The sequence below is a fragment of the Pongo abelii genome, chromosome 12, assembly GCF_028885655.2.
Source record: "Pongo abelii isolate AG06213 chromosome 12, NHGRI_mPonAbe1-v2.0_pri, whole genome shotgun sequence".
In the NCBI taxonomy this organism is placed as follows: Eukaryota; Metazoa; Chordata; class Mammalia; order Primates; family Hominidae; genus Pongo; species Pongo abelii.
Window position 1 is genome coordinate 45,203,660 of NC_071997.2, and position 26,256 is coordinate 45,229,915.

Sequence of the window (26,256 nt, forward strand, 5' to 3'; positions counted from 1 at the left end):
GTAAGAAATGTTACAAAAAAACAGGAAAGGAAAGACAGCTCTGGGGAAGGGGCAGTGTGACCTTCTCCTGGCATCTGGGGTGTGGCCGCAGCAGAATGAGGTGTGGTGGGCGGAGTTAGAAAGGCATAGATGCAGTGTTACTGGAAGGAGGGCCTTGAGTGTAAGTTGTCCAGGTCCTTGGCATTTTGAACAAAGAATTGAACAAAACACACAAAGTAATAAAGGAATAAAAGCAGCAAAAGGAGGAATTTATTGAAGTGAGAAAGCACTCCGCATGGTGGGAGTGGACCCTAAGCAGACAGCCCATGGGCCCAATTGCAAAGTTTTCTGGGTTTTAAGTACCCCTTTTGAGGTCCCTGTCGGATACCCTTATCTGGGTGAAGGATTTGGTCCATGGCTAATGAAAGGCTGAGGTGAATTGGCGCCCTATGCAGATGAAGGGATGGCCCGTGCTTGGCCTGTGGTCAATCCAGGGCAGTCTCCCTTTCCATCTGAGATGCAGTGGAAGGGGGAGGGTTGTAGGGAGAGTAGCCTTTGATCCTTGGTTACTCAGTTTGGGGAGATGGGGTTTTTCCTTTTGGTTTACGTTAATTGGTCTTAGATGCCCTGCCCCCAGACCCAGGTGTTTTCCGTTTGATCCAGCTTTGAGAAATCAGCACAAATTGGCTTCAGATTCCCTGCCCCCAGACGTAGGTGTTTCTCCTTGATTCAGCATGAATTGGCCTTAGATTCCCTGCCCCCAGACGCTAGTCTCCTGCCTCAGCAAGAGGTGTTCAAAAGAAACAAAAGCTCTGCCCATCAGCTCTGAGGACAAGGGACAGGCTGCCTTCCAAGGCTGAGGGGAGGGGTGAAAGAATTGGGGTCACCTGGACCAGACTCCTCTAGGGTTCATGTTTCAGGGGGGCCCCTCACCCAGCCCATCACAAATAAATAAGAGATTAAGGCCCGCGGTGCACATGGTCTGCCCTCCTTGAAGGCTCACACCCAGTGCGCAGCGGAAGTAAGAATAGGCCGCAAGGCCCCTTGTCCCACTTCAGGCTTTGAAATTTGACCGTCTCCCTGTTGCTGTCTTTGCAATTGCATGTACTTGTTTGCAAGTTCTCATGGGGTTGGGCTGGGGGCAGGGGTGGTTTGCGCTCCTCTGTCAGTTTTCTGTGCAGCAGGCACCTGCCGAGGCGGGCTCAGCTCCGGCCGCCCAGGGAGCTGGAGCAGGCTGGGCTGCTGACGGTGGGGGCTGTGGTGAGAAGGTCTGCACCCAGCACCTGACTTTTGTTTGAAGAAGGAACTGAGCTACTACTACATTCTATAGGGCCTTATGATGAAATATGCCCCCCAAACTCCATCCAGCTATCTTTTGACTAGCAATTCCACTTGTTGGCATTTATCTGAAAGAAACACATCAGAAAATGGCACGCACAAAGAAATACGCATCAGATTGTTCCTTCTAGTGCTGCTTACTAGCTAAAAATCAGAAATAATCCAAATGTCCATCAAAAGGGACTGGTCAGATAAATTCAGAGACAGTCTAATAAGGGGGTTTAGGCAGCTGCTAAGGAATGAGCTACATCCATATATGCTGATATCAAATGATGGTTATGACAAATGCATATATTTATAAAACATCTGTATAGATTATTCTTAATACAATATATGGTGAAATACATGGTCACTGTTAAAATTCAAGCACAGAAGAAAACAAGCAAAACAAATATATGTTGTTAGAAGTTAGGATACAGTTACCCTTGGTCCAGTGGTGGTCATTAGGAGGGAGCATGAGGTTTGAAGGTAAGCGTTTCTGCTTCTCAATCTGGGAATCACTTATATGAGTGTGTTTCATTAGTAAAAGTCATCAAGCTGTACACTCAGATATGTTGACTTTATACCTATGGATATAGATGTAAATTATACTTCAAGAAAGAGACTTTTTAAAATCCAAGTACAGAACATTGTAGAAATGTGTAAAATTGGTATTTGGAAGTTTCTTCAGCAAGCACATGGGATTACAGCTCACGCCTGTAATCCCAGTACTTTGGGAGGCCCACACAGAATGATCATTTGAGCTCAGGAGTTGGAGAGCAGCCTAGGCAACATAGCGAGACCTCGACTCTACAAAAAATTTTTAAATTTTTTCTGGGCATGGTGGTGCTTGCCTGTAGTCCCAGCTATTAGGGAGGATGAGGTGGGAGGATCTCCTGAGCCCAGGAGTTTGAGACTGCAGTGAGCTGTGATCGCGCCACTGCGCTCCAGCCTGGGCAACAGAGCGAGACCTTGTCTCAAAAATAAATTTTTTCTAAAAAAAGCTTCTTGGTTTTTTTTCTTCCCATATTTTTTAAAACATAAAATTGAAATCTCGAGAATATAATACATAAAATAGAGAATATAGAAAATTAAGTCTTCTAATATTGTTCGGCAGATTTGATCTTTTTTCTCTAATAATAAATCAAGGCCTCCGGGTATATTTGTTTGTATATGTACAGGAAAAGGTCTATAAGGATTTACTTTCAGCTGTTAATTGCAGTTACTCTGGGGAATTTCCACTTCTGCTTTGTACAGTTCCTTGTGTGAATTTTTACATCATGCATTACTTTTGTAGTTGGGGAAAAAGCAATTAAAAGTTTGGAAAAAAAGAACCTCTGGCCATTGTTATAATAAGAAATTGGAATCAATAAAAATATCCACAAATGAAAGATTTATTCATAAATTAAAAAAATCTGAACCATGGAAATCACGGTGAGGCAGGTCCGAGAGGTGGCCAGACAGCACAGCCTGGGTCTTTACCAGCTGTAGACTTTGGGCGAGCTACATTTGCAATTGCATTTACTTGTCTGGAAGTTTACATGGGGCTGGGCTAGTGGCGGGGTGGTCTGCACTCCAGCAACCTTAGGTGAGCCTGGGTTCTCTGCCCTGAGGGAGAACATCTATAGTACTTCCCTTTCTGTGTTTTTCTGTGGACCTTAATGGGTCTGGGAGCAGCACTGGTTTTCCCCCTCCCCCCGCCCCCTTCCTTTCAGTGGGAAGTAGCCTGCAGGTGTGGAGCCCACCCGGGCCTGTTCAAAAGAAGAAGGGGGGTCCTACACCACCCCCTCCCTTTCATCCTTACTCATCCCCGCCCCCGCCCCGCAACTTGTGTCTCTACCTGTAGGAAGTGGGCAACTTGTTTTCAGAAAGTGATCCCCAACCCCACGTGGGCTGCAAAGCTGATCCGAATCTACCACCCAGTCAAAGGGAAAGACAGAAAGAGCCCTGTCTTCAGAGGCCTTCCAAGGTTGTGGAGGGCAAAAGATATTTCTTCTGTCGCTTCTTGGGAAACCTCCTTTGATGCGTCACTGACACTCCCGGGGAACCGTGAGTCACTGGTTCCTGGAGTCCTCCCAGTTACATAACTCAAACAGAAGGAAACCATATTCCCCAGCCCTGCGTCGGTTTGAGATTCACAGAAATATGCACGACACGTGTGATTCCTGTAAAGTTGAAAGCAGAGGTGCTGAAAAAGGCACTTACATCCTGCACAGTACTGTTGGCTCTCCTGGATCCTGTTTTTCCCATTAGTTTACTGCCTTTCACATGCAAGTACCCCTTCAAGAGCTTTGCTTAGACTTCTAAATTTGAAAGGAAACCATGTCCATTCTTTTACATAATTTTGTTGTTGTTTGAGACAGGGTGTTGCTCTGTCACCCAGGGTGGAGTGCAGGGGCACACTCATGGCTCACTGCAAGCTCTGTCTCCCAGGCTCAAGCGATCCTCCCACCTCAGTCTCCTGAGTGTCTGGGACTATGGGCATGCACTACCACACCTGGCTAATTTTTTATATTTCTGGTAGAGATGGGGTTTCCCCATGTCACCCAGGCTGGTCTTGAACTCCTGGACTCAAGCAATCCATCTGCCTCAGCCTCCTAAAGTGCTGGGATTACAGGAATGAGCCACAGCACCTGGATTTTTCATGCATTTTTAGTTGTAGACCATTTCCACTCCTGTCCCCATTTATGACTGAACTAATACCCACAACTCTGCACTCAATTCTCCTCTTCCTTGGGGGGGGGTGTGTGTGTGTACAGTGCTCTGTTGCCCAGGCTAGTGTGCAGTGGCGCCATCATGGCTCACTGCAGCCTTGACCTCCCTGACTCAAGCGAGTAGCTGGGACTACAGGTGCGCACCAGCATGCCCAGCTAATTTTTTTAAATTTTAGTAGAGATGAGGTCTCGCTATGTTGCCCAGGCTGGTCTCAAACTCCTGAGCTCAAGCAATCCTCCCACCTTAGCCTCCCAAAGTGTTGGGATTACAGGCATGAGCCACCATGCCCAATCCCTTAAGTTTCTTGATGCCGGTTCAAATATATCTATTTGGGGAAACTTCTGTGCGCCCAGCCAGCCCTGTGCTGGGACTAGCAGCATCGCCAGGATAGACATAGTTGGGCCCCTAGGGCTCGCAGTCTTGCTTACAGCCTCTAGGCCTCAGTTCCCTCCCTACTAGCCCAGGGCCGAGGCCTGTGGGGGTCCTCTGGCTCTTTCCTGCCACCTGTTCAAATCACTCCTAAGCCTGAGGCCAGAATTGAAATGAATGAATGAACAAAGCAAAAGGCTCAGATAGAAGGTCCTTAGGCCCCCACAAGCTGGGAGCACAGCCCTCCCTCTCCGCTGCCCCTCCCAGCACCTCCCGCTGGCTCCCCCACCCACCCACCCACCTTTCTGTGCTCCTCAAGGCTGTGAGGACCACTCGGGATGTTTACTTTGCCAAGTACAATGGACAATCCCTTAGAGAACCAAGTTCGACAACTCAGATCTCAATCAGGCATGTGTTTCAGGCACTAAAGATTTGGCTCACAAGATGTCCCTAACCCCACAGCTTTCATTCTCATGGCCGGGGGGACACAGGCCCAAGGCTGGCACTTGCGTGGCTCCGAGAGTGAGTGGCCTCAGTGCCTCACTGGCTGCAGCCTGATGCCAGCCCCGGACAGACCAGAGAAAGACCCGGGTGATGCCAACACAAGCAGAGAGCATGGATTGCCTTCTCAAAAAAGTTGTGTTTGGCTGGGAGTGTTGTTCACAGCCTCTCACAGATTTTGTGGAGGTCTCTGCGGTTGGGTGAGGGCAAAGTTATGAGGGGAAGATGTGAGGTGGTGTTGGTGGAGGGGTGGAGGCCCCTCTTCCCCACACACCCCTCCCCAGTACCCCTTCAGCATCCTGCGAGCCTGAAGCTGCCTGCTGGGCTAGGCCTGCTGTCTGGGCAAGACCAGGCCAGGCAAAAGGGAAGCCAGGACTCCCACCCCTCCACCCTCACCTCAGCCTCAGCCAAGTTTGGGGGACATGGGGAAGGGAGAGCAACAGTAAACGTGATCAGCACAAAAGGTGGGTCTGCCTTCAGATCACGAAGGCTCTAGCTGGGCCAGGGCAGAAGATGGAGTTTGGGTCGTCCCTGCTTCTATCCGAGTACCTACCCTGCAGCCACACTGATGCTTCTGGTTTGGAAACAGGGAGGTAGGGCGGCTTCCACAAGACAAGCAGGCTTTGGTTGAAGTCCTTTTGTGGGCCCTGCTCAAAGCCCAGCTCCCTAGAAACTCAGAAAGCTATGTTGGGTGGTCTATCTTGTGGTGTAGGGGATGACGGAGGAGAGAAGAAAGGCTCACAGCAGCTCAGACCAGAGCCAGTGCTCACTCTGGCAGTTCCATCTTCCTCGGTCAGGAAGTCCGCCAGCCCCAGCCAGCACACAAAGGAGCTTATCAATGGGAGAAGGAGTAATGCTGTCGGCCTTTTATCTGCGTAATTTCAGAGTGCGCCTGTGTGTGCTTCTGTGTGTGGCAGGCGATTTGGTGGGGTGGGTGCAGGGGAACGTTTGTCTTTTTTTTTTTTTTTGAGACAGAGTCTCGCTCTGTTGCCCAAGCTGGAGTGTAGTGGCATGATCTCGGCTCACTGCAACCTCCGCCTCCCGGGTTCAAGCGATTCTCCTGCCTCAGCCTCCCAAGTAGCTGGGATTACAAGCGCGTGCCATCATGCCCAGCTAATTTTTGTATTTTTTAGTAGAGACGGGGTTTCACCATGTTGGTCAGGCCAGTCTCGAACTCCTGACCTCATGATCCTCCTGCGTCGGCCTCCCAAAGTGCTGAGATTTCAGGCGTGAGCCACTGTGCCCGGCCTGGAACATCTGTCTTACAAATTTTTCCTAGTCATTATGACATACAGGGCTGTTCAATGGACAGCTATCCCACGTTTGAGCCTGGTCAGACGCTCCTGATGGTAACTCCAAACCTCCCCACCCTCTCCCCCACACTGCTTTTAATATCCAAGCTCAGTTAAGACCTTTGTGTGTGTGTGCGTCTAAGAGAAGAAGGCTGATTCACACATTCTCATTTCTTCTGCCATGACCTCTACACCAAAATCTTTTTCATAGCATGAGTTATGACCCTGGCATGGTTAAGCATACATATTCCAGAAAAATAATAATCTGTCATTTGCATACAAATGTCACTGAGTGAGTAAAAATGTAAAACAGTGATGCTGCTCACTGCTGGAAAGCTTGTGGCCAAGGGCACACAGGTGATAAGCAAGCACTACAGCCTTGCGGAAAACAGGTGGGCACCATCTAGTAGTGTTTAATATGAATCAGGGACTGTCACTCAGCACTCGTGGGAATAGGTCCCCGGGAAAGTAGAAGCATCATTGCATCAGAATAAATATACAAAGATGATTCTATCAATATTGTTTGGGGAAAATAAAAATGGGAAACAACCCCAAGTTAATCAATAGGGAATCATTTAATAAGTTGTTGTCTCTCTATACCCAAAAATATCGTGTAGCCATCAAAACAATGACTTGAATGATTTGGCTGGGCACGGTGGCTCACATCTGTAACCCCAGCACTTTGGGAGGCTGAGGTCGGCGGATCACAAGGTCAGGAGTTTGAGACCAGCCTGGCCAAGATGGTGAAACCCCATTTCTATTAAAAATACAAAAATTAGCCAGGCATGGTGGTGGATGCCTGTAATCCCAGCTACTCAGGAGGCTGAGGCAGGAGAATCACTTGAATTCAGGAGGCGGAGGTTGCAGTGAGCTGAGATTGTGTCATTGCACTCCAGCCTGGGCGACAGAGCAAGACTTGGTCTCAAAAAAAAAAAAAAAAAAAGAAAGATTTGCCAGCCTGGGCAACAAAGCAAGACCCTGTCTCTACCAAAAAATTAGCCAGGCATGGTGGTGCATGCCTATAGTCCCAGCTACTTGGAAGGCTGAGGCGAGAGGGCCACTTTAGTCCAGAAGTTTGAGGTTACAGCAAGCCACTGCACTCCAGCCAGGGCAACAGAGCAAGGCTCTGTCCCCACTGCTCCCCAAGAAAAGGAAGGAAGAAGGAAGGAAGGAAGGAAGGAAGGAAGGAAGGAAGGAAGGAAGGGAGAGAGGGAGGGAGGGAGGGAGGGAAAAAGAGGGAGAAATGGGCAGAGGGGAAAGGGGGAGAGAGAAAGGGAGGGAGAGAGAGGGGAGGGGAGGGGAGAGGAGAGGAGAGGAAAGGAGAGGAGAGGGCCGGATGCGGTGCCTCACACCTGCAATTTCATCACTTTGGGAGGCCGAGGTGGGCCATCCCCTGAGGTCAGGAGCTTGAGATCAGCCTGGCCAACCTGGCAAAATTATGTCTCTACTGAAAATACAAAAATTAGTCGGGCATGTAATCCCAGCTACTCGGGAGGCTGAGGCAGAGAATCACTTGAACCTAGGAGGCAGAGGTTGCAGTGAACCAAGATCACACCACTGCACTCCAGCCTGGGCAACACAGTGAGACTCCATCTCAAAAAAAAAAAAAAAAAATAGATTAACTTGGCAACACTGCCAGAGTGTACTATTGAGGAGGAAAAGCAGGATGCAGGGAAGTATTTAAACTATCCTTTTTTGTAAAGCAGGAAAGCATCTTCATGTCTGTAGCTGTGTGCCTGTGCCTATGACCCTGTGAGGAGGCTGCAGCAAGAGGAAGGGTGGAGGGGAAAGGGTGAGAGAGAGAAGGAGGGAGAGAGAGGAGAGGAGAGAAGAGGGAAGGGAAGGGGAGGAGAGGGGAGGAGAGGAGAGGAGGCCAGCACTGACCATGAGTGTTAAAACAAAAACTTTCCCCTGGAAAAGGGATTACTTTCATTTAAATAACAAGAGATCAAAACAAAAGTATTCCTCTTTTTATTTTTATTAACCTGTCTGTTAAAATTCAATTTTATAATACATTGAAAAGCTCCTAAGAATCAATGTTTTTATTTATCCTTGCATTGCCTAATTCCCAAAAAGGATTTGGGGCAGCTTACAAAGCTCAACACACACCGGGAGCAGTAAATTGGAGGGCAAACCAACAACAGAAGGGAGGGTGGGGGCAGGAAAGTGGGTATCATAGTGGCTTACAACCCAAAATGTCGGCATTTATTCCCCACTCGAGCAGGTTATTTGGTGCTGCATAAAAACCTCATGTGACCGTGCCCTTCTTCTTATTTGATATGATATCTCTTTTTTTTTTTTTTAATTTTTTGAGATCGAGTCTCACTCTGTCGCCCAGGCTGGAGTGCAGTGGCATTATCTTGGTTCACTGAAGCCTCTGCCTCCCGGGTTCATGCGATTCTCCCACCTCAGCCTCCTGAGTAGCTGGGATTACAGGCACACACCACCATGCCCGGCTAATTTTGTATTTTTAGTAGAGACGAGGTTTCACCATGTTGGCCAGGCTGGTCTTGAACTCCTAACCTCAGGTGATCCACCCTTCTCAGCCTCCCAAAGTGCTGGGATTACAGGCGTGAGCCACTGCACCTGTCCTTCTCTTACTATTTTTAGTTTTATAATCACTCAAGGTAATTTATTTTCTCCTCTGATATTTGCCTAAAATTACAATTCACCACCCCAGATAGAGTGTGCTGCTCTGGCTGTGACTGCGTGGTGTGAACACGCACGCTCATCAGATGAGACAGCACAATTAAGAGCCTTTCCCACTCACTTATACCTTCCTTACAGCAGTGGAATTAGTTATTACAATGGCTAATTCCTACAGTTAAAAATATGGCATTGCAAGCACACGCACAATGAAGTTACTGACTTACTGATCATTCTTTTCACTGTTTTGTTTCATTTTGGTTTTTTTTCCTAAAAGTTTGAGAATAATACTTCTCTCACTCCCCCAGCCCCTAGTCTTTAATTTCTTATCAGAAAATTAGGCTGACTCCTCAGTCTGGGAGTCTCTGAGGCTGATCTTCAGTTTCTACTTTGACCACCCGTGTCTGCCTGGGGCAGGGGAGCTTCAGTGATCCCACAGCTTCGTTACTGGTTAGCTGTGTTCTGGCTTCTGGGTTTCTGCTGCCTCATCAGATGTCTCATTTTCCCCATCTGTGGGTCCTAGTAGAGGGAAAAATGGCAGAGATAGAGGAATGCAACTCACCTATTCTTTTAGAATCAGAAGGAAAACATTTTCTTTCTCAAAGGCAAAAGTTTCTCTCGCCTCATGGGATTATCAGCTGCTAGATATTTACTGATCAATTTTAAATTGCTGATTTCAATCATTGAAGTGATGCATGAATAGACTCCATTGGAACATGTGGATTACATGACAAATGTAGCATTCACATACATGGGGAAAGAACAGATTATAGAAGCCGGGCATGGTGGCTCATGCCTGTAATCCTAGCACTTTGGGAGGTTGAGGCAGGCAGATAACCTGAGGTCAGGAGTTCAAGACCAGCCTGGCCAACATGGTGAAACCCGTCTCTACAAAAACACAAAAATTAGCCGGGCATGATGGCAGGTGCCTGTAATCCCAGCAACTTGGAAGTCTGAGGCAGGAGAATCTCTTGAACCCAAGAGGTGGAGGTTGCAGTGAGCGAGCCAAGATCGCACCACTGCATTCCAGCCTGGACAACAGAGCAAGACTCCATCTCAAAAACAAACAAACAAAAATAATAGATTATAATAAAGAGTGCCGAGACAATTGGTTAAATATTTGGAAAAAATGGAGTTTTAGCCCTTCATATCTGACACCAAAAGAAATTCTAAATGATTTAAATAAATAACATTTCTTAAAAGGACAGAAACCAGAAATTTAGTAATTTAATTAATAACAAAATCTAATAAAATTAAATGCAAACTGGTTTCTAATATAAATTGGAATTATTAAAATAATAAACAGAATGCATTTTTTAAATGGATTTTACCAGATTGTACCATAATATAACATTTCAGTTGGATGAGAGTGCTGATAAACGGGCCCATTCATAATCCACTGCTGGGAGTCCAGGCTGGTCCCACCATTCTGAGGGGCAATTTGGCAATACATATCTAGAGCCTCAAATTTGTGTATTTTTTTGAACCAGCAATTTCACTTCTATGAATATATCATGAAAATATTCATGATATTATTGGTTATGCACAATAATAATAATAATTTTTTTTTTTTTTGAGACAGAGTCTCACTCTGTCCCCTAGGTTGGAGTGCAGTGGCACGATCTTGGCTCACTGCAACTTCCGCCTCCCAGGTTCAAGCAATTCTCATGCCTCATCCCCCCGAGTAGCTGGGATTACAGGCTTATGCTACCACACCAGGCTAAATTTTGTATTTTCAGTAGAGATAGGGTTTCGCCATGTTGGCCAGGCTGGTCTCGAACTGCTGGCCTCAAGTGACTCGCCAAAGTGCTGTGATTACAGGTGAGCCACCATGCCCAGCCCCACAAGAATTATTAGTGGCAAAGACATGCATCAGAGTATTGTGAGCACATTGAAAACATGCTAAAAACTGGCTGGGCCCTGTGGCTCATGCCTATAATCCCAGCACTTTAGGAGGCTGAGGTGGGAGGATCACTTGAGCCCAGGAGGTTGAGGCTGCAGTGTGCCAGGATCATACCACTGCACTCCAGCCTAGGTGACAGAGCAAGACCTTGTCTCAAAACAAAGAAAAACATGCTAAAAACCTAAGTACCTATCAGTTAAATAAATGAGAATACATCCATGCAAGGTAATAAATAAATGACATTAAAATAATGCTGTGCAAGAATTTTTAATAAGTGGAAAGATATTCACAATGCATTATTAAATTTAAAAAGCAGATTATCAAACGTTAGATATTCTATGAACCCAGCCCTGGGCAGAAGAGGAGAGAAATTATCTGTGTGTGAGAAACATGTGTTAAATGTCGTGGGGGAATGACAGCCGGTAAGATTTACCGAAACAGTTGCAGGTAAAGGAAGGCAGAAGATTCATTAGAAAATACGTTGCCAGAGGGACAATGGGCAGGCAGCAGAGAGAAACTGACTGCAAGGAGACCAAGGCTTGCTGGAGATTTTACAGGGTAGTGTTTATGCCATCTGTTGAAGAGGGCTTTGTGTAGTATTAATAACACCAAGGTTGCAGTGAGCTAACTTGCAGGTGTCTGGAGAGAGTTACTTACTTGGGAGGGCTGTGTGTCCTGGACCATAAAGAAAGGCAGACTTGTTGCTTATCTGCTTTCTCTTTTTACTTTCCCTTGCTCCCACCCGCCTGACTCCCCCCAGCCTGACTCCTTTTTCCCTAATTAGGAATCTACAGCAAACAAAATATTCAGAAAGAGCATATGCCAGCCAGGCACAGTGGCTCACGCCTATAATTCCAGCACTTTGAGAGGCCGAGGCAGGCAGATCATGAGGTCAGGAGATCAAGACCATCCTCACCAATGTGGTGAAACCCTGTCTCTACTAAAATACAAAAAATTAGCCGGGCATGGTGGCATGCACCTGTAGTCCCAGCTACTCAGCAGGCTGAGGCTGAGGTGGGGGAAATCGCTTAAACCCAGGAGGCGGAGGTTGCAGTGAGCTAAGATCACGCCACTGCACTCCCGCCTGGGCAACAGAGCAAGACTCCGTCTCAAAAAAAAAAAAAAAAAAAAAGTAAAGAGCATATGCCAAAATGGTAACTCTGATTGTGACAGGGGTTGGTGCGGGGCAGATTACAAGTGATCTTTATCGTCTTGTTTATGCATGTGCAGTACTTCCATCTGTGTATTACACTGACAGCCAGGCAAAACAACAATGCAATCTCCATTTTGAGAAAAAAAAGAGTGTGTATGTATATATGGAGAAGATATAATGACAAGAAACAAATTACTGTTTTTAAAAAGTGATGAAGTGTTATTAGAGCAACTAGAGTAGGACCCCATTTTTAAGAGAGTAAAGGAATCCAGAAGATAATAAAGTAGAGGTTGCTGGTTGCATCTTTGGAGGTAGGCCAATATGAATACTTTATTTTCCTCTTCTCTTTGCTTTTCTGTGTTTCTTAGATTTTTCCTTAAAAAGGCACATGATTTTGATAACAAGAAAATTATGTATTTTAGGCTGTACCTATTTAAAACCTACTTGCACAGAACTTCACACTTAACACATTGGCTGTGAATACCACAGGCTGGCCGTCTCTAGCTGCTCCCAGGGTTTCACTTCTCAGTGGCCAGAGCCACTCAAAAGGCCCCGTAACTTCAGAAGTGAGATTGTCAACAGCATCTCCTAGAGTTGGAAAACCTCCTCTGAAGGGGAAACAAATCATCATCATCAAATAACAAAAATTTTTAAAAATTAAAATTTTCCAAAATATAAGTAAGATTATCTACTTTATATATCTACGTTAAAAACTTCTCTGTGGGTACAGACACACATACACACACACACACACACACACACACACAATTCTAGTTATTTTTAGAGAAGTTTTGCCCACATTTGATCTCACTAAAAGTTTAAAGTGACCAGATGATTCATATCTTTACATGTTGTTTATTGACATTCACCCCCACTTGCCAGCCACCATCTTCATTTATTAAGCATTTGTTACACGTTTGGTACCGTTCCATTTACCTGCATTATGTCAATTAACCACTTACGCACGTACATACTCTTGCCATTTTATAAGCAGGTCACTAAGCCTAAACTCAGTCAAGTCACCAGGCAGGAAAGCAACACTATAAGGATAGGACTTTACTCAAATAGTGTAGACCACCCACTGATACCTGGTGAGATGTCCTTGCCCCATCCCCCAGCACATGGGAACAAGAGCCAAGGCAGTTCAATTTCAGGTCCTGCACAAGTTTTCCTGGTCTCATCTATAAAGCCCCAGAGTTCATGATCACTGCATATAAGCTATGAGTTCTTCCTCTACTTTTGTTGTGGGTGAAACAGCAGCAAACTGCAATTAAAATTCAAAAATCTTTGCAACTAGCAAAATCTGATCCATTAGTCCAGAACTGTAGATCTCTATACTGCAAAAAGAATTTAAAGTCTACCTAATTCAGCTTCCAAAATAAAACATGAACACCCTTTACAGCAACACTGCCCCATATTTGTCTACCCCACAATTTTTTTTTTTTTTTTTTTTTTGAGATAGGGTCTTGCTCTGTGACCCAGGCTGGAGTGCAGTGGTGCCCTCTCGGCTCAATGCAACCTCTGCCTCCTGGGCTCCAGTGATCTTCCCACTTAGCCTCCTGAGTAGCTGGGACCACAGGCACATGCCACCATGCCTGGCTAATTTTTTGAATTTTTGTAGAGATGGGATTTCACCATGTTGGCCAGGCTGGTCTCAATCTGGGCTCAAGCAATCCACCCACCTCAGTCTACCAATGTGTTGGGATTACAGGCATTAGCCACCACACCAGGCCCCCAACCCACATAAACTACCTCTCGTGACATAAAACCCAAACTCTCAGGGCAAGCCAATTCATGTTTAACTCTACCAGAAAGTTTTTTTTTTTTTTTTTTTTACTCAGAAGAAGTCCTTGCAAGCTTCCAAGAATCACTGAAAAACAAGTCTACTCAGTGGCTTACACTTGACCACAGTCTTAGCTGATGAACCAAGATGAACTCTTTGCTGCCACAAAATCCACGGTCAGCCAGGCACGGTGGCTCATGCCTGTAATCCTCACACTCTGGGAGGCCAAGGCGGGTGGATCACCTGAGGTCAGGAGTTGGAGACCAGCCTGGCCAACATGGTGAAATCCTGTCTCTACTAAAAATACAAAAATTGCTGGGTGTGGCAGCGGGTGCCTATAATCCCAGCTACTCAGGAGACTGAAGCAGGAGAATTGCTTGAACCCGAGAGGCAGAGGTTGCAATGAGCCGAGATCGTGCCACTGCACTCCAGCCTGGGTGACAGAGTGACACTCCATCTCAAAAAAAAAAAAAACAAAAAAAAACATGAAATTCACAGTCATGTCTACATGTGTGAACCACAGCGAATTCCAGTGCCCACTGTAATTCCACCCCTTTCGATCCTGCTAAGGAAGTCTCCCACAATGCACTTGGGCGAGAGCGACACTGTCTTCTACAGGAATAACCGTGAACCTGTTCTACTTTTTAAAAATGAAGTGAACATTTTTAGTAGCCACGCTTCACAGTCAGCAGCAGCACAGTAAGGTATCTAAGCAGGCAGGATTAAGATGGTCATTAGGGTTCTTTCCAAGTGACAGGGCTCAGGTGATGCACCCAAGTCCATGGCCACCCTTCCTGGGTCACCTCCTCTCCCATAGGTCTTTTGTTCTCCTGGCCCCAAACCTCCACTGCTTTCTACATTGTCAGAATCGATTGGTGGTTCCTGTTTCCCTCTCACTTACCGACCTGCACATGTCACAGATTCTCAGCATATTCCATTTGCAAGAAAGCCACTGTTTTAGAGTGGCTCTCTGTTTTGTTTTGATTGTTGAGAGGAGCTCGTGGGCATTATTGCTGCATCACACGCCACATAACTGGGGAGGTGTCACTGGCTAAACAAAAGGCAGGGGTGACGGCTCCTCACCCCTGTGGCCCAGATGGACTCCTCTCACAACCGGGGCAGAGCTGGGAAGACAATACAGACTCTCATGTTGCCTGCACAGAGCTCCCCACCAGACCACACTTCCTCGCAGGCTTTGAAGGGTACATCAATATAAGACAAATGACACGTTCTAAAAAGCCGCCTGCAAACACGGGCACCTGAGCCTGCTTGGTCTGCAAATGTTTCAAGGCTCAGGGAGGCTGTCATGGATGTTTCCCCCGAGAACTCCAGTGGCGGAGGTCTGCACATTCAGGTAGGAGCTCCTGTTCATGTCTGAATGGCACCCCTGTCTCCTCCTGGTGCTCCTTGGGGCAGCTGACACCATGTTGAGCATGCAGCCTGTTACAGTCAGGTAGGGCAATAAAGAGTGGAGTGGCGGGCAGGAGGTGAGGCACGGGCAGTGGCCCTTCCTGAGGGGCTCCCATGCCCCCCTTAGAGCCTGCTGTTCAGACTTGGAGGTGGCAGCGAAGAACGGGTCCCAGCACTTATCTTTGCTCATGTTGCCGCTGCATACACTTTCTGTTGGCTTCTTCCAAGAGGTGTCTAGTGCAGTTATCACCCATAGGAGCCTGAGCCAGCTGGAGCTCCAGGACATTCACCTGGCTCAGTCTTTTCCCACCTGAGAGGTGCCTGGGTGCTGCCTGCCAGGGCAGCCGTTGTCTGATTCCAGCATGATCACAGCAACCGCAAGCCAGCCACAAGCCTCTGTCTTTGTGTGCCTGGGGTTTACTGCGACCGTTGGGGATTCAAATGGGGTCAGATTGAAATGGGCAAAGAATCCTCTGAAGCCTGGACTCTTTCCCAAGGAAGTCAAAGGGAATGGCCAAGGAGGGGTTGGGGGACCCTGGAGGAGGGTGATCTGCACCCTCCACTCCCACAGCCCCCATAGCCCCCCAGTAGGGGCGAGTCAGACAGAGCTGCCGTGGGCCCCGGGACCACCTGCACACCTGCCCCTTTTATGTGGGGACGTTATGTAGGGCGGCCCCTCTCCAACCCCAGCAGCACACCCCCCACACCGACACCCAAGCTGCGTGGGACAGAACCAACAAGTTCACTTACCAAGGCAGATGCGCCCATCACCCCTGCTCTTTTCCCAGACTCCTCATGTGCCAGAGCCGCCTTAGGAGCTGTGGAGGAAACTCCAGGGCCCATATAAATTGCTTAGAGCTTTGGAACCCACGCAAGAGATCCATTCTCAGGAAATACTAATCTATGCCATCATCATTATTTATTGGCATTAGTTATGTGTTCTAGAAATAACAACAGAACAACCTAAGTGGTTGACTATAAAGAGGAGTTTCAATAAGCTGTGGTCATTTACTTGGTACACAAGTATTCAAACCCTAAAAACGGTGGTTCTAAAGATTCTGTAAGCGATTCAGGGAAGGTTTATGCAATGAAGTAAAAGAAAAGCAGGACGTAGCACTGTGTTTATAGTAAGCAAGGTCGAGACAAGGCCTTGGGACAGAAGCACAAGAAAGCATCCCTGAGTGTGCTCTGGAGGGACTAGAACCTTCTTTACACCTCTGATGGTGAGCTCTCCTCCCCTCCCCTCCACCACAAGGCCTCCCTCTCTCTTCCCTGACCCAGGGCAGTGATGAAAAGCCCCCTCCCCCCAGGACCCCGGGAAGGGAATGGGTTGCAGGTTTGTGCAGGGGGAGGCCTTTTCTCTTTTCATCTGCTCATTCATTCAATCACAGATTTACTCTTCATTCCCTTAGTTGCTCTTTGGCCTGGAGCACGTGGCTTCTTGTCCTTTGGCCTCCTAAAAATTAGAGGTAATAATTGCTTTCCTGTTGTTATGTCCAGCACAACAGACACAGCACACACAGCCACCCGGCCCTGCACAAAGACACAGAACAAAATGGGGGTTTCGGGCTGATTTGGCCACTTCCAGCTGTGTGCAAGGCAGTACTGATCTGAGCCTCAGCCTTGCTATCTGAGAAATGGAGCACCTCACAGTACCTGGCCCAGAAGGTCACATTGGTAAAAGTGTGGCAGAGGTTGTGCCCTGCACGAAGCATTGGCACTTGTTCCTCAGTGTTGACTGCAATCAGCCACAGCCCAGGGCCTCCTTCCCTGCTCTCAGGCCGGGCAGGGAGAAGAGGGTCCCTGCTCCAGCTCCTTGCTGCACCTAGAATGCACTCCAGCTCTCCCCAGTGCTGAGGCCTGCCATCTCCCTGCATGTCCCCCAGCGCACACACACACACACACACACACACACACACACACACGCTGTACAAAGGCCCTTCTGTCCTCCAGCTCTGTGCCCCTCCTCTCTCTGCCTGGACCCCCTAAGGCTCCTCCTCAGTCTTCTCCAGGACCACTCCCCATCATCCTACAAACATGCAGCCTGTCCAGGAGGCGGTCTCTGTCACTGCACTTACAGCACTTCTCACTCTCCGTCATTTTTTCTTCTCTGTGTTTTTCTTTGTTATCTCTGTCCACTACACAGTCCCCTTGAGAGACCACATGTGCTTCTTGAGCGTTGCTTAAACACTGCCTCGAACAGCGCCCGGCACACATGTGTGGGTGCACAGTCAATATCAAATCAATGAGCAAATGAACATTATGTTTACAATGAAAACAAATCAGGGCCTTGGTCCTTATCCTCAGAGACCTTTTTAAAATGATTGTGCAGGCCAAGTCTGGTGGCTCACTCTGTAATCTCAGCACTTTGAAAGGCTGAAGTAGGAGGATCCCTTGAGCCTAGGAGTTTGAGACCAGCCTGGGCAACATAGTGAGACCTCATCTCTACAAAACATTAAAAAATTAGCCGGGCACCGTGGTGGGTGCCTGTAGTCCCAAATACCCAGGAGTCTGAGATGTGAAGATCACTTGAGCCCAGGAGGTCAACGCTACAGTGAGACATGATCGTGCCACTGCAAACACCGACCAACCTGGGTGACAGAGTGTGACTGTCTCAAAAAAATTAATTAATTTTTTTTAAAGTTTTAAAAAACGATTGTGCAAAAAAGTAAATACAGTATGACTCTACTTGTAGGAGGTACCAAGAGTAGTGTCTCTGAATTTGTCAGAGAAACTGAAAATAGCATAGCGGTTACCTGGAACTGGGGGAGGAGGAATGGGGAGTTGGTGCTTAGTGGGTACAGAGTTTTAGTTTAGGAAGATGAAAAAGTTCTGTGGATGCATGGTGGTAATGATTGCACAAAAACATAAATATACTTAATGCCACTGGAGTGTATACTTAGAAATGACTAAAATGGTAAATTTATGTTATGCATATGTTTTGCCACAATTTTAAAAATAGCTTTTAAAAAATGGTTGTAGAGAAAGATATAAACACATTAAACAACTGCAGAATGATGAGACAACATATGAGTAAGTGGCACCAACAACATGAGACAAGAAGTGACACATACTGCTTGATTCTGGCTCCCAAAAAGTCCAGTGCTGAAGGCCATCTCTGGAGCGGAGTGTGGCTTTGCACTGAGCATTGCTCTCTGGGAAGGGAAGTGAGTTATTTTTAAGCTTTCCATTTGTAAAGGTGATATAACTGCAGTAATACACATTGCAAAAATTAGCCACTAGAAACAACAGCAAGGGAAACGCATCTTGGTATATTTTCTTCTAATGTTTTAAAAACATTTTTTACATTTTACATAGTTATAATCATGCTGAATGTATGTTTATATCAAGCATGCTGTCTGTGTTTTCCTTGTCAACCTTTCCATAGGTTTCGTAATTCTAAAACATCATCATGTTAATGCCTAAAATTATATTGAATGCATTATCATTGTTTACTTAAATATTGCTTTATTTCTGAACATTTCCATTGCTTTTAACATTTAACATCTCTGTTCATACTCTATTGTGCCAAGACTAAGATTACATCCACTGGAGAAATGTTCCAAATTGAATTACTGAATATACAGGTATAAACATTTTGATAGCTTCGGATATTGCTTTCTGAGGTCATAATGACTCTCAAATGAAACAGATACCATCTTTTTTTTTTTTCCTGCTGGGGTATAAGTGGAAAACACATTTTCAGCACTGATATAATTTTGTGTTAGAAGATTGCAGCACTTTAAAACTCTTTTTCCCAAGAGCTAAAGGAGAGTTGATGCTATAAACATGGCAGGAACTCAAAACCCTGGGTACAGTCCCTGGTTCATCTCTGCCCTGTGCCTGGGGCAAGTCAGGGCAGGACTATTGGGAGCTGCAATCCAAGCACAGAGTTGCTCGGAGTTGCAGAAGGAGAAGCCACAGGGCAGACAGACAATACAGAATCTGAAAGAAGTGCCCAAGCCTGCGCCAGCCCTTCAAAATCAGAGAAGAGCGGGCCTCGAAAAGGCAAAGAAAGAAAGAAGGCAGAAGGAGCTGGAGCGAAGGAATTAACCGGGGGGAAGACAAGGGCAGAGGAAGCAGGGGGCTCGGAACACTCCCTTTGGAGAGGACTGGGTTTGTGGGGGCTTTCCCCTGCTGCAGCGGGGCTTTGCTAAAAGTGAAACTGTGATTTTCGGAGGGTTCTGAAGGCGTTCACCTAGGGAAGGAAAATGTTCCATTTGGGGGTCCACACTGGGTTAAAAAAAATGCCTCTGCCTGCTCTCAGTTATGGAGGCCCCCGAGTGTCTTCAGTCAACTCTGGGTGGTTCTGAGGCTACAGCAACACCCGAACTCGGCCTGTGCCCCAACTCGGCCCAGGGCCTGAAGGAGCCCCAGTGTGATGTTAACTCAAGTGTGCCCGCAGGACAAGGCCCCATGTTGCTTCCCCACCTTAATACAACTAAGAACAAAGCTCCCATCTGCTGAGTACCTCAGAGGCACCAGCACTGTGCTGGGAGTTTTGCGTTCTTTTTCTTGTTGCTTTCTTAACGGCAGAACGAGGTGGATATTAGCAACTCCTTTAGCAGGGCTCAATGGCATCCTAGAAAGCACACCACATTTGATAAATCTGAAAGCTAGGATTCACCCCAGGCGGCCTGACTCCAACGCCTTGAGAATTTAAGGAGCAGCAGGCTTCATGAGTTTGATGAAAAACTTGGGAGAAGGCCAGTGTAACCTAATAAAAAGTCAAAGTTGTTGGATTATTTGAAAAAAAAAAAAAAAAAGTAAAGTTGATCCTTTCGAGAGTACCTATATAAAAAGAGCACCTATATTCAAAGCCAGCTACACCGCCGGTGGTTCAGGAGAAGTGGGGAGTTGGGTCAGAAAAGGTGGGACAGACAGGATGCTCAGTAATTAGGGCTGGCACATAGCAGATCTGGGCTACCTGTGTGACTCTGAGCAAGTGAATTAACCTCTCTGAACCTTGAATATAAAACAAGAATAATGATAATATCTACCTCACACACAAGCATTAATAAAATAGTGCTTGCAGAGTGCATGGCACATAGTACTCAGTCAATGGTAGCTGCTAGCATTGTTATCTTAATTATCACTGTTATTACATTATATTCTAGTTACTTTTGATATTTTTGAGACTGGCCTAAATCTCACCACTCAGGCTGCAGAAAGGATGTTTCACTAACCTTGGAAATTCCAGTAGAGGCAAACCTCAGAGATATCTCAGGTTCAGTTCCAGACCACCACAATAAAGCAAATATCACAATAAAGCCAGTTACATACATTTTTTGGTTTCCCAGTGTACATAAAAGTTATGTTTACCCTATAAGGTAGTCTACTAAGTGTACAAAGACATTACGTCTGAAAAAACCAATGTACATGTCTTAATCAAAAAATAATTTATTACCAAATACATGCTAAAATCACCTGACCTTTCAGTGAGTCATAATTTTTTTGCTGATGGAGGGCATCTTGCCTTGATGTCAGTGGCTACTGACTGATCAGAATGGTGGTTGCCAAAGGTTGGCATGGCTGTGCCAATTTCGTAAAATAAGACAACAACAAATCTTGCCACATTGATTGACTCTTCCTTTCACAAAAGATTTATCTGTAGCATGAGATGCTGTTTGACAGCATTTTACCTACAGTAGAACAGCATTCAAAATTGGAGTCACTCCTCTCAAATACTGATGCCTCTTTATCAACTAAGTTTATGTAACATTCTCCATCTTTTGTTGTCATTTCAACAATGTTCACACCATCTTCACCAGGAGTGGATTCCATTTCAAGAAACCACTTTCTTTGCTCATCAGAGAGAATAAACTCATGTATTCAAGTTTGATCATGGGATTGCAACAATTCAGCCACGTGTTCAGACTCCACTTCTAATTCTAGTTCTCTTGCTATTTCTACCATATCTGCAGTTACTTCCTCCACTGAAGTCTTGAACCCTTCCAACGCATCCATCAGACTTGGAATCACCTGCTTCCAAACTCCTCTTAATGTTGGTATTTTTATCTCCTCCCATGAATCACAAATATTCTTTGTTTCATCTAGAATGGTGAATCCTTTCCAGAAGGTTTCACCCAGATCTATCAGAGGAATCATCATCTGTGGCAGCTCTAGCCTTACAAAATGCATTTCTTAAATAATAAGAATTGAAAGTCAAAATTACTCCTTGGTCCATGTAAAATCAATGTTGTTTTACCAGTCATGAAAAACAATATTAATCTCCTTGTACATCTCCATCAGATCTCTTGGGTGACCAGGTACATTTTCAATGAGCACTAATATTTTGAAAGGAATCTTTTTTCCTGAGCGAGTCTCAACAGTGGGCTTTAAATATTCAGTAAACCATGCCCTAAACAGATGTGCTGTCATCCAGGCTTTGCGATTCCATTTATAGAGTATAAGTAGAGCAGATTTAGCATAATTCTTAAGGGCCTTAGGGTTTTTAGGATGGTAAATGAGCATTGGCTTCAACTTAAAGTCACCAGCTGCATTAGCCCCTGGACAAGAGAGGCAGGCTGTCCTTTGAAGCCAGGCATTGACTTCTCTCTAGCTATGAAAGATCTAGTAGCATCTTCTTCCAATATAAGGCTGTTTTGTCTACATTGAAAATCTTGTTGTTTAGTGTAGCCACCTTTGTCAATAATCTTAGAAAGATCTTTTGGATAACTTGCTGTGCTGCAGCACCTATTAGTTTCTATATTAGCACCTGCTTCTTCACGTTGCATTTTGATGTTAAGGAGATGGTATCTTCCCTTAAACCACTTGAATCAACCAACCTCTCCTAGCTTCAAACTTTTCTTCTGCAGCTTCCTCACCACTTCAGCTTTCATAAAACTTAAGAGAGCTGGGACTTTGCTCTGGATTAGGCTTTCGCTTACGGGAATTTTGTGGCTGTTCCAATTTACCCAGACCACTAAAACTCTCACCATATCAGCAATAAGGCTATTTCGTTTTCTTATCATTCATGTGCTCACTGGATTAGAACTGTTAATTCCCTTCAAGAACTTTTTCTCTAGCTTCTCAACTTGGCTAATTATTTGACACAAGAGACCTAGCTTTCAGCCTATCTCCACTTTCAACATCCCTTCCTCACTAAACTTAATCATTTCTAGCTTTTGATTTAAAGTGAGAGATGTGCAATTCTTCCTTTCCCTTGAACACTTAGAAGCCATTGTAGGGTTATTAATTGGCCTAATTTTATTATTTTTGTGGCTCAGGGCATAGGGGGCCCTAAGGAGAAGGAGATACAGAATGGCTGGTCATGGAGCAGTCAGAACACACCCAACATTTATGGATCAAGTTCACTGTCGTAAATGGGCATGGTTCATGGTGCCCTAAAACAATTAAAATAGTAACATCAAAAATAACTGATTACAGTCACCAGAACAGATACAATAATAATGAAAAAGTTTGAAGTATTGCAAGAATTATTAAAAGGTGACCCAGAGGCACAAAGTCAACACATGCTATTGAAAAACGGCATTGATAGATTTGCTCCATGCAGGGTTGCCACAAACTTTCAATTTGCTAAAAATACAACATCCATGCAGCACAATAAAAAATAAAGTGCAATAAAATGAGGTATGCCTATACTTTAAACAGTGCCTGGAACACAGCAGGTACTCATTACATACAGTTATTCTGTTAATTATGAATATATACTTTTTTATTTTTATTTATTTATTTATTTTGAGATGGAGTCTCACTCTGTCACCCAGACTGAAGTGCAGTGGTACGGTCTCGGCTCACAGCAACCTCCATCTCCCAATTCAAGCAATTCTCCTGCCTCAGCCTCCTGAGTAGCTGGGACCACAGGTGCCCGCCACCACATACGGCTAATTTTTATATTTTTAGTAGAAACAGGGTTTCACCATGTTGGCCAGGCTGGTCTCGAACTCCTGAACTCAGGTGATCTACCCACCTTGGCCTCCCGAAGTGCTGGGATTACAGGCATGAGCCACTGCACCCAGCCAGTGAATATATATTTTTAATATGTAATTACCTCCTCCCATGAATTATGAATTATGCCAAATATAAAGAAAACTACTGAAGGTAATATACTAGCTTCAAGTTTATTTAGCAAATTAGCAGATTTGCTAAATAAATCTGTCAGATTTAGCAAATTTAACTTTTGCCAAATTTGCTTCAGTCTTTTATTTCAATAAATAAAATGCTTGTGTTGAGACCCCTTCTTCACCCCCATTCCATCCTGCATACTGCATACCCTATCTTGAAATTTCTGGGTTCTGCCTTCAGGCTTCTTTTATATTTGTGATTCTCTTATTATGTAAGTATCTATAAACAATGACATAATAATGAATAATATATGGCATGTGCTTTTATTTTTTATAAATAATGTCAGAGTGTACATGCACTTTTAAAATTTGCTTATTTCATTCAACATATTTTTGAGATTTACCCGTGTTGATGCCTGTGGATCTAGTTCATTTATTGTGTCATATTTTATTAATGTATTACAATTTTATTCATTCCCCTATTATTAGATATTAGTTTGTAATTATTATTATAATTTTCCAATTTCTGTTGTTTGTGCTTCTGTGAACACTCTTATACATCAAAGCTTCTCTGAGCAATGAACCTGGAAGTGGAAGTTCTGGGGCCAGAGCATCTTCGTTTTTAATAGATATTTTTACTAGATATCCCAAATTATCTCCACAGCAGTTGTAACAATTTACATCCCCATCAGCATTGCATCACAGTTATTTGATCATATCCTCCCTCATGCTTGATGTTATTGGTCTTGTTCATTTTGCTAATTTGAATATAAAATGATATTGGTTGTTTTCATTTGCATCTCAGTGATTCAAGTAAGGTTTGGCACCTTTTTATTTGGATATTGGCTTGGTCATGTACTTTGCCCATTTTTAATTCTGCTGTCTTTAACTTATTACTTTGTGAGAGTCTGATATGTTATGGATAAAGATCTTCTGTTACTTTTATGCACTGCAATATCTCCTACTAATTTGAGACTTGTCCTTTAACTTTGTATTGGTTTTTGCCCTGCATACTTTAAACAAATGTTTGAATGGTAACATCACACTTTTATGGCTTGTGCTTTTATATTTTGACCAAGAAATTCTGTTCCTTATCATGTCTCTGTCTTAAAAACACATTTTTTAAAAAAGTTTTGAAACTTTGCTTTTCATATTTATTCTATCTGGAGTATATGTTTGTGAATGGTTTGAGATAGAGTTCAAGTTTTACGTTTTTCCCACATGGGAAGCCAATGTCACAGCACCAATGATCGAATCCTTTACCCATGGGAGTGCCCAGCCATCTCCAACATTTTCACATCTGTATTTTCTAGGCCCCCTACTCTCTTTCATTGTTCTATTCATGTTTAAATTACTAGAGTTTATAAATCATGATATTTGGAATAATGGGTCACCCCTTACCCTTCAGCGAAATTATTCAGCTATTTTTGGCCCTTTATACTTCCATATGAATTTGATAATCAGCTTGTGAGGGAAATCTTGTTGGCATTTTGAATGCACTGGATCTGTAGATTAACCGGGGAAAACTTACATCTTCCTGAAGTTGAGTCTTCATGTCCATTATAATGTACCCTGGAGGAGAAGTTTCCATCAGAATAAATTCTCTAACATTTGTGACTGTCTTGTCTTCCAACCTGTGATGACAATAGCCACCGTACCTTACTACTCTCCTGAGAGAAATTTTTTAAGCATGGGGACATCTCTGAAGTCTCCTGCAGCTGTTGACCCGTACATCCTTGATTCCAAATGGCAGAAAACTAATTTGCAGGTCAGACACTATTGAAATTCACCTTGATTAACCATGGCAATAAAATTGACAGTGATGCCCAAGAGGGAAGGATAAAACCCTCACCCGCCTTCCCAAATGAGATTAACTTTGGGGAATAACTGAGCAGGTAATTCTCTGTGTGTGGTTTCCTCTTTCTGAGAAGAAATCGAAAGAAACAGAAACAGAGTTTTCTGGCTTTGAGATCCTGAATCAAATGTGGCTGGATCCTGTGGTAACCCTAGGCCCATCAAGTGTTATATGCCTGGCTCTTTCTGTGTTGAATTTGACACAACATCTGACTCGACTGAGTCACAGAAAAAAATCAGTCATTACTTAATAAGTAACCAACACCTTGACTTGGTGCATGTATCGAGACTCTCCTGTTTTTCTTTTTGCAAGGCCTCAAGGGGAAGGTATATCAGGAATCCTTGTCCCCCGATGCCTGCATGGATACTACAGCAACACTACAACCTCACAGAAGCTGCTTAGCCCATGGATCCTGAAAATCATAGGCAAGAAGCACAGGTCCTGATGAGTGGATCTTTACCACTTTTACCAGATTCCTCCCTCGCTCAGAGGGATCCTCCCACACACCCAGCAGAGACTTCTCTGCCACCATCAACCCCCCAAGTCATATGGGGCTCAAGTTCTGCCCTGGTGAGCTGTGGCCCCCATCCTTGTGAACCCCAAAGTGTCCACCTTGTGGAACCAAATGTATCCATCTTGAATAAATTTGCCCAAAATCCTAAAGACTAGGGAAAGGGAACCATTGAGCTTGGCAAGTACTGAGGAACATCTTTGCTTCCTGCATCTCTAGCACCAGATCACCATGAGTATGGACCACCCATTTCAGAAGAGCCGCCAAATGCTGAGGTTAGAGAGGGTTACTTATGTCAGGCAGATGTTCTTTCCTTGTGAGGGAAAGCATTTTTAAGCTTCTTTGATTTTTAAAAATTTTTATTTATTTATTTATTTATTTATTTATTTATTTTTGAGACAGAGTCTCACTCTGTCACTCAGGCTGGAGTGCAGGGACTCGATCTCGGCTCACTACAACCTCTGCCTCCTGGGTTCAAGCGATTCTCCTGCCTCTGCCTGCTGGGACTACAGGCACGCACCACCACACATGGCTAATTTTTGTATTTTTAGTAGAGACAGGGTTTCACCATGTTTGGCCAGGTTGGTCTCGAACTCTTGACGTCAGGTGATTCAACCACCTAGTCCTCCCAAAGTTCTGGAATTACAGGCATGAGCCACCCATGCCCCGCCTACTTTTAATTTATTTTTTATTTTTGAGACAAGGTCTCACTCTGTCACCCAGGCTGGGGTGTAGTGGTGCAATCACAGCTCGCTCTAGCCTTGACCTCCCAGGCTCAGGCGATTCTTCCACCTC

General features: G+C 44.9%; 1 protein-coding gene across 1 annotated transcript in view; it reads left to right on the plus strand.

Annotated features, from left to right (window-relative positions):
- CD8B (CD8 subunit beta) overlaps positions 1–25,366 on the plus strand; it is a 46,369-nt gene extending 21,003 nt beyond the window's left edge. Inside the window, exon 4 of the mRNA XM_009237110.3 lies at positions 25,263–25,366. Coding sequence (XP_009235385.1) covers positions 25,263–25,366 — 104 coding nt within the window. The remainder of the gene's footprint in view (positions 1–25,262) is intronic.
- Positions 25,367–26,256: the final 890 nt, after the last annotated feature.